The sequence below is a fragment of the Mytilus californianus genome, unplaced genomic scaffold (assembly GCF_021869535.1).
Source record: "Mytilus californianus isolate M0D057914Y unplaced genomic scaffold, xbMytCali1.0.p SCAF_3, whole genome shotgun sequence".
Taxonomy (NCBI): domain Eukaryota; kingdom Metazoa; phylum Mollusca; class Bivalvia; order Mytilida; family Mytilidae; genus Mytilus; species Mytilus californianus.
The window spans coordinates 39,528,038-39,543,542 of NW_026262679.1; the positions used below are offsets into that span (position 1 = coordinate 39,528,038).

Genomic DNA, 15,505 nt, shown 5'->3' on the forward strand with positions numbered 1-15,505 from the left:
TTTACCACGGGTTGTCCCTTTATGCCGATATTTTACCTCTCGCTATCGCTCAGGGTAAAATATTTAGCATAAAGTGGCAACCCGTGGTAAAATCACGATATCAAGCTCCCATGAATTATTTCTTAAATATAGACAATAACATGCACATAGTTATAAGATCTAATCAAACGTATACAGTATCAAAGTATGTTTGCAATTACTAAACGCAAGATAATGAACATAACCTGCCGATATGAAATCTATGTATGTTATTTTATCCCTTTTTTTATAAAGTGTTATTTCATCTATATAATTCTATATAGTTCTTATTTTTGTTTACCTCGACTTTCGTACCATATCTTTAGTTTATCAATGATATGATAATGTTATATTGTGTAAAGCGTTTAAAGTAAATTGTCATAACGCGTATTATACATGTTTTATAATTAATAATGATATTATTATTAATTATGATAATAAAATGAGTTCTTCCGTCGATAAAGATGAGTTCAGGCAAAAAAAGTTACTAATTATCGGACTGACAAATAAAACAAAACAGCAATGTGTACTGATACCTGCCATGTTTTTTTTATATTACAGGGCTGCTGTACATTGATATTGATAAGTTTGATATTTAGAATAATAATGAACTTTCTCCGTTTCCTTCATAACAGGTCCACTGGATCGAATAGGGGATAATCCATTGCAGGGACATATGATAATTTTCACGGATGGAACCTCTGGGCGTGTTTTTCCAGATTTTGATACAGATGTTGGTATGAGCCGTCCCTTTGTATTTGGAAATTTCCGTGTAAGCGTTATATTATAGTGATATAAGTTAAAGTGTATTACTCCCATATAAACAGATGTCGCAGATTTTTGGACCACTCTTATTTCAATTTCACAAATTCATCAGCAACATGATTTGATTGTCAGCGCTACATCTTTTCCGTTTCTCAAATACAGTTTCAGTTCTTTAATTTTTTAAAGGAAAGCTCAAACCTTAAGATTATATTTAAATGCCCTATAACTATATTATTATGGTAAATATATACGTAGATTAGAAATTTATTAGAAAATGCAAGGAACGCAAATGAGTAGATGTTTATATTTTCTGACTACAAAACAAGTTTAAATGTTTTACCAAATAAGCTAAGTTCAAAGTACGTTGTTTGATAGCCAAAAATACGTAGATATTGAAAGCAGGAATATCAGTTTATAATTTAAACAAGTCTAAATTGAAAACAACGTTCAAATCTATGATTGCGTTGGATAAAAACCGCAATTTTTATACGTGTGCATGCAAAACAAATGTCTTGTTAGAGGGGTCTAAATACAGCACAAACAACATTTTCCAAAAGACCAAAAAAGTGAAAAAGTATATTTTTACAACACGCATTTGACTAACAGGTCGAACAACAAATGTTCTTAAACTCTGCTGACTGCCATTGGCGATTACCAAATAAACGGATCACCGATGTAATAAATGGATCTTAATTATAAATTTAATACTAAACAGAAAACAATAAACTTGCGGAAAAGATGGTATACCACAAACAAAAGGTGCAAAGATTTTTGTACACCATATCCGGATTTCGACAATTAATGTCTCTTCAGTGATGTTAGGAATCGAAACGGTATTTGGAAAGTTTATAATTTAATATATATTTGGCTATTCAAACGTTTGGTTTGTCGGAAATATCTTATATGAACAAATATATTGTTAGGAAGGGACAATTTAATTAAAACATATTCATGTTGTTTATTACATGTATCCTTGGAATATATGTTTAAAGCAGGCAGTTGACACTTCTATATGAATCAACTATGCATTTGCCTTCTCGTCCACTTGTTTCTTATTCGGTTAACTTCATACAGGGTCTTCTGAACAAGAATGTAATGAAGGTATAGTTTTCCATAAACTTCACTTTCCGCTGTATACATTATGATCTTTCACTGAATAATTCAAAGTGTGATGACTTGTTTGTTGATTACATCTTTCCAATTTAACATAGAATATATGTACCATAGATACATGCACAACTAAGTCTAGATCTGCTTCATACCTTTATTTACTCCTAGAAGTATTATGTATGAGGACTGGGTTGTTTGAGACAACTGATGGATATATCATTGTTCTTCTTTCTAACATTACTTGTATGCAGTTTCCTTAGTTAAGTATGTATCGGTTTTCTAATCAGTCATTAATTTCTTTGAAATGTATCGTATTTTAGGGCCGTCCAGAGACTCATAGCGTCCTAGAGATGATAGGTAGCACCCAAACAAAAATATATTATGTTCCAGTTGGAGATGACATCAATAATCCTGTAAGTATTTCCATGAGTTGAATTTTGTTAGCATGATATTTGAATATCCAAGAAACTCTGATCGTTATAATCTTCAATGTGTTTGGAATGTGTTCCTTGCAACACATCATCTAGTCCAAAAGTATTTGTCTAAAGGTCTGGGGTTTCTTTTCACACAAAAAAATCTAAGAATCACTTTATCGTGAGTCACTTTAAAATGTTCATATCTTACGAATATTTTCTGCTGGTTTTTTTTATTTTTTTGTAATGAGACACATTAATTTAAATTTGTGCCTAGAAAAACATTTATCGTATTTTGTTCTCGATTATTTAATGATATTGCATTTAATATTTTTTCAAAAGAAACCGTTTGATGTGTTTATATAAATCATGTTTAAAAAAAAATCCTATAAACTTCGTTTCCAAAAAAAAACTTTATTATATTATGGAAGCTATAAAGGGACACATAAAAATATAAATATCAAATCCTACATGGCCACTACCAGCAATTCATGAATCTGTCAGAATAAAGCTACACGCCCTCCTCAGGCCATTCAAATTTATGAACTGCTCGTGGCGCCATCTAGGATTCTGAAGTTTGATCGGAACAAATTAGAACTAGAATACGTTAATCTGGTGAACAATGATAACCCCTCCAAATTGCTTTCTTCAAGCGACATACATTTGGAATTGTTTAAGTACTTGTACAAATCACAATAATTGAAACGGGATGCGTACCTATATTCCGACAGTCAACTATTCCGACACCCCAATGGTCCAATAGTCCGTTGCTCCGATATCCCATAAAATGACCCCTTCAACAACCTTTCCTACAAAATGACTGACTACAGGTAAAATTCTTTTTCACTTTCTTTCACTTTCCCCTTTGTACTTTGTCTGGACGTGCGCGAGTATATACATTTGGATAAAAGTTAATTAAAAGTAATGGTAAAAGCGGGTCTTTTCAACACCTAATATCTCAGACCTACGACAAATCTGTTGAACACCCATGATAGCACTCGCGAAAAAGGAATCAGTGGAATAAAATTCAAGTAAAATTGAATAAAAAATGTATATAAAGTTAAAAGTTTTAAAAAAAAATCGATGCCCTGAATTTTTGTACGCATCAAAATGAATATTTTTTTTTGAAAGTACGATTTCGGGCATTGTTCCTTTGTGTTCCTATATACCTCGGAACCATTTAGAACAAGGATAAATCCATTAAAAAAAAACTCATCAAAGTAGGATGACAAATGAACTCTTTACATCAAAAATACAAGAAGTTTGGACACTGAGAAATGTCTCGCTTGATCTCTTGTCATGTTTAAATACTAATATATCGCCAGTTTTAAACTCTAGCTAGGTCAAACAAACCTTGAAATTTGTCATTTCGGGGCCTTTTATAGCTGACTATGCGGTATGGGTTTCACTCATTGTTGAAGGCCGTACGGTGACCTATAGTTGTTAATTTTTGTGTCATTTTGTCTCTTGTGGAGAGTTGTCTCATTGGCAATCATACCACAACTTCTTATTTTAATCTTGACTATGTTTGAATGATTGATTTGTCTTAATTATATCATTGCTTATTACGTTTATAATGTCCGTTTAATATTTTAGACTTTAGAAGAAGCAGTTAGGCAGACACATGGTAAAGTTATACAAACCAGTGAAATGCATCGTTTAATCAGAATGACTCAAGTAATGGTAAGTAAAAATTAAAAGTAGGTAAATCATTTTATTCATCTTCAAACAAACACGGCATGTATTGATAAATATGACAAATTTTTAACCTCACTGAAGAACATTTAAATTGTCCACATGTTAATAACTTATTCAAGATGTCATTAATTTCCGATGTGACTTTTTACTGTTGGCTTGGGATTTCTAACGGGGATACTTTCAATAAATCGTTCATTTAGAGCATCTGCAAATTGTTCAATATTCAGTGTTCGTATATTTCCTTGTTTGTACTTTTTTGCCCTTTCTAGCTGGTTTTCAATTTGTATTATTTCGTTGTGTTATATTTGACCTACAACAAATAATGACGACTATTTGATATCTAGAATAACGTAAGCTAAAAATCTTCCTGACCCCTTTCCCAAAATGAAATTCTCGTCCCCAAATATAATAGATAGGTAAGAGAAATCCAAAAGTTATTCATATAATTTTTATTTATTCAGGCTGTGGCATCACATATTGCTTCAGAAATAAGAAATTTTCCAAGTAAACAGACAAGGGATGTCATTAAAAGGAAAATCAGAGAGGCATCAAGTCAGGACGATCCACATGTAAGAAGTTCATTTTAGGAAATCAATACCCTGGCACATGGTCATATGCGTGACCCAAGTTAGGAATTACTTCGGTGGTTATTCTTTGTTTGCACCATTTTCCTTGTTATTCAAGGATGTGTAATATTTAGTCTTTGTTCAATTTATTTACAGTTTTTAAGACAAGGCGAATTTAAAACTGGACGTATCGTATAGAAGAATATACATTGATTTCTAAGGGAGCAACCATTTAACTTCAAGGGTGGGGTTATGGGTTTTTTTGTCTGATTCAGAAATTTTTTTCGCGCTATCAATCAAATTATTTTTTTTCAAAATTCAACACTATAATATTTTTTTACATCAAATTGGGGATCAGAATATTTTTGGTGGAAAAAACCATAAGCCCGACCTCCCCGTAAGTCGTCATTTGAGATAACCTGGGCACGCCCAAGCTGATCTCAAAAACCTTACCATCACTATCATAGACCACAACGAGGGTTGGTCAAGGGCAAACAGACTTGCTCGGGAAAGTTTTTGGATAAGAAAGTTAAGGACAGTTTCCTCAGAGGGCATTAATGAAAAAAACATAAAATGAGTCCCTACCATCACTTGTTTCCTGTATATAACTCAGGCTTCAGTACAGGACTCTCACAGTTTTAAGGAATGTATTCCTCCTCCCAAAAATCAATATTGAAAAAATTTACCAGAGTACTGATTCGTGATAATTTGTATGATGTTCAAGATTATTATTTCAGTTCGACTACCACATGTCAAGATAAGAATCATTTGACATCTTACTGATGAAGGATATTAGTTATCCGAAATATTAAATATTTGTTCATGATTTTTTTTTTGGTAATGTTGTACCCTTTTAGACTTGTTTGTTATATATTATATTTTGTAGTGTACTGCATCATATTTATATGATCCATCGCCTCGTAAGATTTATCGTTGGCTATTATTCAGACATTTGATATAAAAATATAAATATATATGAAACTAAGGTCATCACTATAAGAGTGTTACGGCCAGACAAATTGGTCGAGCATTATTATTATTTAATATGTATCAAATAAATAGATAGATATTGACATATTTATCCAAATAACTCGCCTTTTTAACAACTTGATTGAATTTCGATTTTCACTACTGGCAATTCGATTGGTGTCGCAGATAAATATTACCCTTTCAGAGCACGCGATATCACTTCCACTTGTGGTTAGACTTTAATGTTTACAGTTTGTATATTATCTTCTTTCCCTCATTGTTTGTGTATGAGATGGGAGTATGCGTTCTAATCGTAAGCCAATGCAAACACATATGGGAAAACACAAAACGGAACAGAAAAGCGCTTAAGTAAGGAGTTTGAAAGTTAATTCGTTGTTCCAATCAAGATTATTTTAAGAGATGTTCATTATAAGTAGCCAGTATTAAGGGACATTGTTTTCAGACAGAACTTTGATATTTTTTATATCCCAATTGCATAATTATCCGCAACTCATGGAAAGGTATGCGTCCAAATCCCTGCAATGCTATGCGAGTACTTTCATATCTGTACTAAGTTTCTTTAGTGTTTTTTGTTAGTTATTTTGTGCTTTGTATTGATCTGATGAGTTAAGTCCTTTTCAACAGATTTTTATAGTTTCTGCTTATGTTGTGCTGTTACACCACTGTCCTAGGTTAGGGGAGGGTTGGTTTGGTGCCCGTAAACATGTTAATGCCATATCTGCATGTGCCTGTCCCAAGTCATGAGTTTGTTTGTTGTTTTTTTTTTCACTTGGCCTCTGGTTTTGTAGTTTGAATTGTTTTACATTTGTCATTTCGGAACCGTATAGAGCTTGCTATGAGGTAGGGGTGTTGCTCATTGTTGAAGGCCGTATGGTGACTAACTTTTACGACATTTGGTATCTATTGGAGAGTTGTTTAATTGGCAATCATACCACTTTTTTTTTATATAGTTTAATGTATCGTTCTACTATATAAAATTGAGTACATGCCAAAAGGAGGGGGTAAGTAGCAGCAGGACAGATAAATCTCAAGATAAAAACAAAAAAACAAACAACAGCGGAGAAACTATTTTTGATTGATAAATACCATACAATATATAAAAATGGACTTCCCCTTTTTTTATTATACTGTTTTCCAAATACACAAGAACATACAAAAACAAATTAATAAATGTTAGATTCTTTAAAAAAAATATCAACAATTGTATATGATTTCAAAAGAAAAAGCAAAGATGCGATAAAAGTACTGAAATGCTTCTAGAGAGGATACATTGGAAAAAAAGAGAATACTATTCTTAATCTTGACAGTCACTGGAATGTCTCTAATGAACAACTAGATAGCCCATACAACTATGCCTTTAGCGTTGATATAGTGATTCTGTATGATATTTATAATTATGAATGCTTTTGTTATTGAAGGAAAATATAAAGGTGTAAAACATCAATTGTAAATATAACTGGTATGATTAAAAATTGTTTAGACACTTTATTTTTCCTTTATAGGATGACTGTTTAGATATGGTTATGGATTTTATTAATCCTCTAAGTCATGAAAACGAAAAAGGAATGTTTTTGGAACTGAACCTAAGTACCTTGCAACTTGGCGATAGGGTTCGTCGGGGACCTGATTGGTCGTTTGGTGATCAAGATCGTAATCTTCCTGGAACAGTCGTCGGTCTTAACGGAGGTGGTATGTATAGTTTTTTCGATATTGTTTTTATTTTTTCTGAATATGGTGCGGTTGAATTCTTTCATATAGCAAACATGCAAACACAAGTGTAAACAAATTTATACTGTAAGTTCTATTCACTTTTAGTTTTTTTAAAGGAGAGACAAAGTGGCAGTCAGTAAATGCTTTCGAATTTAGACAAATTCAAATATTTTTTATATATGATGAAGACGATATGATGATGATTCTTGAGTCAACATACCAGTTTCACAATTTAATCAAATTGTATATGCATGATGACAGCGCATAGTTTGAGAAGTGTACTTTGCTGAAACATATGTTTTAGATGTGTTTCACCTATGCTTAAATTTTCCTAGTTTTTAGATTTTTTTTTCAAATATTGCATTACCTTGGATAGGTTAAAATAATTTGTTCTTATCAATTAGTGTGCGCATTTTTCTTTAAAGGTACAATTTGGGTAGAATGGGATCATGGCGATAAAAATGTATATGCGTATGATGAACAAAGACACCATTATAAAATTATGAAAGTGAATGAACCCAGAAAACTTGTTGATGGGATTATCGCCGTTGGTTGCAGAGTTGTTAGAGGTAATTACGAAATACATGTATTTTGATATCCTTATTTCAATTAAGATTATATGTGCATATAAAAAGTTTATTATTGTCTTTTTGAACAAACTATTCAAATAAGAACTAACTTTATAGAAAACCGACATCTTCATTGTGTTTAGATGGTTATTTCTACATATAAACATATTTAGGCCAGTAAGGTAACATAACAAAATAGTTTTTTATATCTTATTAAGTAAATGTTCCAATAATATTCATGAAATCTAAAGCTATAACTGTTAATTTCACAACAATACGCTTGAGACAATATCTTATAGGACAAGATTGGAAGTTTGACGATACCGATGGTGGACCAGGTAGTATAGGAACTGTTTTAGATGTAAGAAGAGAAGGCAATGTTGTGGTGAGTAGAACCTTTACTACTACAACTAACGAATATATGAAAAAACAAATTCAAAACCTAAAATTCAACAATAAGCCAGTTTTGGCACAACTATTTGAAATCGTTTGTTTCCATTGTTCTTCAATATACAAATTAGTTTTGTTTGGTTTTAGTACCACTGATGATTCTTGGTAAAGACGAAACACGCATATGTGTTCTTAATTACAATTTTGGTATCTGTAATGAGTTTTTGAAGAGATCACATATGTTTCAACAAGTATATTGTTATTGCCTTACATAATGTATATTTGAAGACTTTTTCATTTTGTATCATTGTAGGTAAGATGGGACTGTAAACGAACATGTCTGTATAAGATGGGATGTAAAGGGCGATTTGAAATTCGTTTGCAGTAAGTATTTAAATTACACGGTTGTCATTCAAAGAGTTATATATCAATGAAATGCACACACTTTGACAAAAATGGACATTGTTTATATATAGATATATATAAACGAAATGTTACTAGGATTCTTAAATACATATTAAACATTATTTTTTATTATCTTATTACTATTTCTTTGGTTTGCATTTTTACTCGAAAGTAGTATATTTTGGGAAATACGAACTTGAATGTGTTTCGATCAATCATTTAGATAAATTTGGTTAAAACAATGCCCCAAAACTTTACTTGTACATTATTAATTTGCAAGATAATAATTTGACCTCATTAAATCCCTCTTAATTCGCCTTATTTTAAGATGATTTTGAATTTGCTATGCATGTACACACTACAAACCAGTAAAAGTCTGAAATGGCCTATATCTGTACTCGACTGTACTGATTTTTACTCGACCAGTCTGAATTGGTCTGAATTTTACTTAATACTACTCGACCCAGTCTTAACCATACTCGACTGTACTGATTTGTACTTGACCCTTATCTTTGCTATTGAAAATAGTCTAAACTATTACTCGACCAGTCTGAAACAGTCTTAACCCAGTCTGGACCAGTACTCGACCAGCTCTCGACCTATTTTTTCAGTCTGAACCATACTCGACCAAAGGTCTGAACAATACTCGACCAGTCTGAACCATACTTTACCAAATAACCTCTGCTTTATAATTTTGATTGTTTAAATAACTTTCTCTTTAACTTACATGACAACAGCCACAATTAAAAAAAGATATATATAAAAACATTTTTTACATTCTTTAATAATACATGATTCTCTTAGATTTGGCAAATCGAGATAGTTAAATTATCTAATTTTAAAGTCTGAGTCTTGTTAAATAAAAGACTTGTTTTACCTGAAAACCACACCTATACTGAGGGTAATAAAACCTTATTAAAAATAAGGTGTTTTTTGTTTGGCATGTGTTTTTTTTTTAAACAAAACTTGATTTTCCTAAATTCCTAAATAAAAACGAATGTAGGACAGAAAGTCACAGGACAAAAAGTCACAATTCAGTTTTGAGGTTATTTTTCTTTGAACAATAGAACACTTATTTTTAAAAAAACATTTTTGTATTTTTCTTGAAACAATATCAATAATGATCAAATAATTGTTAAGAAAACAAAATGTTACAATGTCTTGGTACTTAAATGGCTTCATGGTGCCAAGAAATATATCCTTTGCATGATTAAAATTTTATAAATCTTTATTTATCAAATTAAGTCTTATGAACAATTTCCTAAACTGTAAAATGAATATGTGTCATAAAAAGTAAACATTTCAGGATCTTTCTCATAAATATTCAATCAATTGTATACAAATTATTTGTGACTTTTTGTCCTATCAAATTTGTGACTTTCTGTCCTGTGACTTTCTGTACTTAGGTTTCATGGTTATATACAATAGTTATATAACTATCTTTTTAATGAGGTAACAACAGCCAACAAAATCACTGACATTGTTTAACCTTATATCAGAAATATATCTATTCCTATTCATAATTTGGGATATATATATATTTTAAAAGGGATAAAAAATTCAAGAAATGAATAAAATTTTTCTTCTGATAAGGGGTAAACTATAAAGTAATACATCCTGCTTGACGCACACTGATTAAAAAGATCACACCTGGTCAGAGAGTAATAAATTTTAAATAACATCCATTGAAAATTACAACATCCTGTAAAACTTAAATAACAAGGCCTTTGAATTCACTAGATAAGTAATACACGAGTTTAAGAAAAATATGGTTTTCTTTTTACCTGTAAAACACCTGTACTGAGGTAATTAAACCATTAAACCTTATTAAACTGCTTCTTGTATGCCATGTCTTTAATTTTGACAAAACGTATTTAAATTTAATTAAAATAAATTTCTACTGCTACTTTGGAATACATTTCCTTTTTTAAAAGGTTATCAAGGATAAAAAGATGAAAGTTTTATTATTATTATTATATTAAATTTTTGATTTTACAAAACAAAGGTGTCAATTCTAACATTTATTAAGTTGCTTTATATACTATTTTATATATATTTTGATAAAAAAAAAATTGAATAACATTTAAGATATTTGAATAATGGTTGAAAGTTATAGTATTTTTGATGCATAAATCAATGTGAACATGATATCATGTATATGAAAATTCATTTAACGAACTTAATTTATTACATGATATTTTTTTAATCCAACCAGAAATTTGATCACCTTGTTTTATTTTAATTTTAAATGTGATATACATTTTATATATATATATATATATGAATAACAGTTCCTAAATTAATGAAAAAATAATATAGATAGATACAAAAAATAGGTCTAGGTTGGTTAAGACTTGGTCGAGTATGGTTCAGACTAGGTCGAGTATGGTTCAGACTAGGTCGAGCATGGTTCAGACTTGGTCGAGAATGGTTAAGACTATGTCGAGTATGGTTCAGACTCGTATAAAATGGTTAAGTACTGGTCGAGTAAAGGTCGAGTACAAGTTCAGACTGTTTAGTATGGTTCAGACTACAGTCGAGTAATATCAAGTAAATTTCAGACCAATTCAGACTGGTCGAGTAAAAATCAGTTCAGTCGAGTACAAATATAGGCCATTTCAGACTTTTACTGGTTTGTAGTGACAGTTATTAAAAAGAATGTCAGCTACAAATAGTAAACTAGGGATTTAATCGGAAGACCGATTATATTGACTGATTTGACACGCAAAAATTCATTCTTATACAGGTTACAGATAAAACAACGATGTATATTACTTTTTATATTTGATATATAATATCAAACGTTAACATTTTCATTATTCTATTGCACGTGTTATTTTTATTTAACTAGCTTGTTTATATTTACCTACCTATGTTTATATCAGGATTTGATTTCTATCGGCTATCATCGAAGGTCATGTCGATTGATAATCAGTAGATGACGTTCAGTCCCAAAATGTAAAAAAAGAAATCATATATTGTTTATTGTAGCCTATGGAACTTATGTAATTTGGATATGCGTTTTAGTATGTTATAAATCGAATTTAATAGTTTCATAATTTGGCAGGTAATGCCCCTTTTTTAATACTGACACCAAAGGTATTTAATTTATTTCTCCCTTAACATTGCATTATCTTATATAGCATGTCCCACAAATTAAGCTTTTTGTTGATCTAATAATTGTATGTTGATATTTAACAGATGGTGAAAATAATTATATGGAAGCTTTGCTTTTATTTCAAGGTCAAACTTAATATTGACAATTTTTTTTTTCCGAGTTCACAAATTTAAACATCGGTAAAGATGTAAAGACTCGTATTGGATTATATGGAACAGCTATCTGTATTATTATATTTCAAAATACATCAACTTATATCTTATCATTATAAAGAGGTGATAACGCCCAAACTAGTCGACAAAACAGGAACCGAATGCCAAGACGTCGGCATGCAAGACGCCTATCAATGTCAGACGAGGAGGAAGAATATGTATCATCTACAAAACATGCTAGCGACTACGTCATTCCAATATATTCAGATTCAACAGGTACTCTAGTACTCTACTTTATGAATTCTTTAATTTATTTACAATTTTATATGTAATCAATAGAATATATAAGCTCAATCAATATGATGATGATTCAAAAAGAAAATGTGTTATTTTGTTTGGTTTATTTTTAGATATATTTTAACAATAATAAAAACTTGAACCAATGTTCTTTTAACACAGTAAGCGCTATTTGGGAGTATAAAGACGGTTCATATTGGAAGGAGTATCCTGATGATATAAATGTAAAAATAGAAAGGGCTTACCAGAGAAAACAAAGGAAAACCATTATCGAAATGGATCGTACTACGTAAGTAAATATAACGTTATATTTCAAGCTGTTGCTAGCATGGTTTAGTGAAAAATATGTTTATACATCAGGTACGTTGTAATGTCATAACTTTAGCCAGGATTAATTCACTATTAAGAATGTTCGCTACTCTGTTTCAAAATGACAAGCTTTTCAAAAGACTGTTATAAAATGATAGTATATAAATAAAGGAACTAAAAAAGCAGAAAAAAATGAAGGGTCCGTATGCTTGTTTTTGAGATATAAGCCATTGAACATTTGGCGGGAAATGGTACGTTCTCTCTAGATTTTTCATACTATAACATTGTCCACTTTTCTCTTATAAAAACTATGAAAATATAAAAGGATTTTATAAAATTTTTCAAATATGGCTTTTAAAACTATATGAAATAAAATTATGGAAAGAAAAGTAGGGGTCAGTGGACAAAATTTTTGCAATAATTAAAACACGATGCAATAATATATTCTGGATTGTTTTCCTTATTTGGATATTCCAATGACCCTCATTACAGGTTTGAAGTACATTTTTCTGAAATGGAACAGGAAAACCCCAAAAACAAGACAAAAGTAACAGTAAGAAGAAGAGGTCAGTTTGAAATTACAAGTTATACCATAATGGTAAACGATTAATGGTTTAATTTTAATGAGGCAAGAAAATAACTTTTTTCCATGAGATATTTTATTTATTAACTTTATATTCTAATTGAAAGTAATGAAGATGATTATTCATTTGTATGATCAGTCCATTTAATATTTTCACATAAAAATATCACAATAAATCTACAAATAATCAAAGAATAAACCATAAAATATCTGAATTAATACTATGTTTATTTCAGACTGATGATAGCTGATGGAAAACTTTCAGTGTTAGCACTAGTCTTTTGGATGAAGACAACCTAGAGGCAGTTAATCTATGAACCTGAATGTTTATCGTGTCTGTTCTCGTCCATGCGTCTGTTTTTTGGGCAAACAAAATATACTAACATGAAGATCACCTCCCTCAATTCAATAATATCAGCACAGAAGGAAAATGTTGTTCGTTCGATCCTACTGTGTCAGCTTGTGCTGTTTATTGTGTATCTTCCCTTTCTTTCAATTATCTATTTGGCTTTTAATACTTGTTATTATGACATCTTTTTGTAGACCATTAACTACCAGTACTTTGTTGCGTGATCTGGATCCCTATATAAAACAATAAAAAATGTCAAACTGTTTTGCTTATGTTCATAAGATCTACTAAATACTATTCACTGTCATCAAATGGTTCAGCTTAGTAAATTGTGCAGTTCAAATCGAAATAACATTTAAAAGTTATCATTTGTTTCGCAAAACAGCGTGTATGTCTCGCTTGTATTCCCAAATTTGAAGTTTTTTCGTTTATATTTTCTATGTCCTAGGAAAGCCTAGGTTCGCACTCAAGACAGATCGTCATTTGTTGTGGGTTTATTTTCTTGTAATCCAGGGGGGAAATACAGCAAATCGATCTTTTTAGATTGTTAACCTAGTGTCAGCATTTTTCTGTCAGCAATGTTATAAGAGGTAGGGTTAATGTCCCCTAAATTTATTTCACACTGACAATGGCTCCTTTCGAAAATTATCATTCATTATTGAGAGTATCACAGCTTCATGTGTATATACTTTGAAAATGTAACACCTTTATGTCGTATTTCTGATCTTGTAATCATATTATAAATGCTTAAAGATTGTCCAATAATATAATTTTAAAATATTTAGACAAATCTAGAGCATTTACCAAAACAATGAACCAGAAAGAATCAAAAACAAATATCTATGACTATCTGAAGTAAAACTACGTATTTTAAGTTAAGATACAAATTTTGTGAATATTAACAAAGTTGTTAAAAAAATCTAATCGGTATTAAATTATTAAAACTCCACTAGATTTCGTGCCTTTCGGATTTTGACCTGTAAGTAAAATAAGAAAATAAGGAGATGTGTCATGATTGTTAGTTAGACAACTATCCACCAGATACCAAAGATGTGGATTTAAGCAATTATAGGTCACAGTACGACCTTCAACATTGAGCAAAACCCATACCGTATATTAAGCTGTAAAAGGCCCCGGTGAAATAATTTCAAGGGGAATTGGCCATCCTTCTTTATATTGATACCGTTATTAATGTAGCGATTTAGTCTGTTTTCAATAAAAACAAAACTTAATGTTATTCTATTTCTTTATAAGATTAACATGCTTTGTAGGTGATATTATGTGCCAAATGTTGCTCCTATGCTGAGTGTTTTTAACATTCTTATCGATTCTTACGTAGTTGAAAATAATAACGAGTCAAGAAAGTTTGTTTTAAAAGATTTTGACCAATCATATATCAGTTTGAGGGATTCCTACCCATTACATTAATGCATAATATATTCAAACCACCTTATCCTCTTTCCTCAGCTTTATCAGATAATTTTAAAAAAAAAACGGGTAAAAAGTATCTACCTTGTCTAGTGATATTTCTGACTTTCTGATACCCAATACTTTGGCCATATATTTAACAAGTTCTGTATTGGCCTCTCCATCCACTGGTGGAGCAGATATTTGAACACCTATTCCATCGTCTTCAAAACCTGCAAAAATCATCCATGTTAATGTAAATTAGTTCTTAACTCTCAGTAACGGCGTCCTTTAATTTGGTTTTCTAAAACACAGGATCTAATTTTGCATTAAACGGAATGACTTTCTTGGTATAACTAGGTTTTGAATCAGGTAAGCTTTGCGAAAAGATTATAGATTATTTTTACCTGTAATAGAATTGTGTTTAGCACCAGGTTTGGCTAAAATTTTTATTGATACAGATTTGTCAGGCTTCATAATAACAGGTCCTTCGTCTGTAGGTTGTACATCTGCCTTCTGAAATGAAATGTCAAGCATACATAAAAAAAAAACGATTAGAAATGTCCAAACAAATGCCTTAATTCTAATAAAAAAATATATTTACTTTAAAAAAAAGAAAAAAATAAGTATTCATATCACGAAAAAAAGTCGTATCA

The 15,505-nt window shown here is 30.8% G+C and overlaps 2 protein-coding genes across 4 annotated transcripts in view; one reads left to right on the forward strand and one right to left on the reverse strand.

Moving 5' to 3' along the window:
• Positions 1-13,477, forward strand: part of LOC127734540 (uncharacterized) — a 30,333-nt gene extending 16,856 nt beyond the window's left edge. For both annotated transcript variants that reach the window (XM_052244466.1, XM_052244467.1), the window contains 12 exons: positions 654-790; positions 2,214-2,306; positions 3,903-3,989; positions 4,466-4,573; positions 7,063-7,249; positions 7,696-7,839; positions 8,139-8,224; positions 8,543-8,613; positions 12,026-12,180; positions 12,364-12,490; positions 13,003-13,076; positions 13,330-13,477. In XM_052244466.1, the coding sequence (XP_052100426.1) occupies positions 654-790; positions 2,214-2,306; positions 3,903-3,989; positions 4,466-4,573; positions 7,063-7,249; positions 7,696-7,839; positions 8,139-8,224; positions 8,543-8,613; positions 12,026-12,180; positions 12,364-12,490; positions 13,003-13,076; positions 13,330-13,334 (1,274 nt within the window). In that variant the 3' untranslated portion in view covers positions 13,335-13,477. The remainder of the gene's footprint in view (positions 1-653; positions 791-2,213; positions 2,307-3,902; positions 3,990-4,465; positions 4,574-7,062; positions 7,250-7,695; positions 7,840-8,138; positions 8,225-8,542; positions 8,614-12,025; positions 12,181-12,363; positions 12,491-13,002; positions 13,077-13,329) is intronic.
• LOC127734551 (UPF0235 protein C15orf40 homolog) overlaps positions 1-15,505 on the reverse strand; it is a 53,587-nt gene that overhangs the window by 33,554 nt on the left and 4,528 nt on the right. The window contains exons 2-4 of one of the 2 annotated variants that reach the window (XR_007997653.1): positions 15,257-15,365; positions 14,955-15,082; positions 13,489-13,675 (exon numbers count right to left, since the gene is read on the reverse strand). Coding sequence is in view for 1 of the 2 variants with exons in the window: in XM_052244485.1 (XP_052100445.1) it covers positions 13,586-13,675; positions 14,955-15,082; positions 15,257-15,365 (327 nt within the window). In the remaining variant the exon portion in view is untranslated. Of the gene's footprint in view, positions 1-13,485; positions 13,676-14,954; positions 15,083-15,256; positions 15,366-15,505 lie in introns of those variants that run through there. The other variant, XM_052244485.1, reaches the window with a different exon arrangement.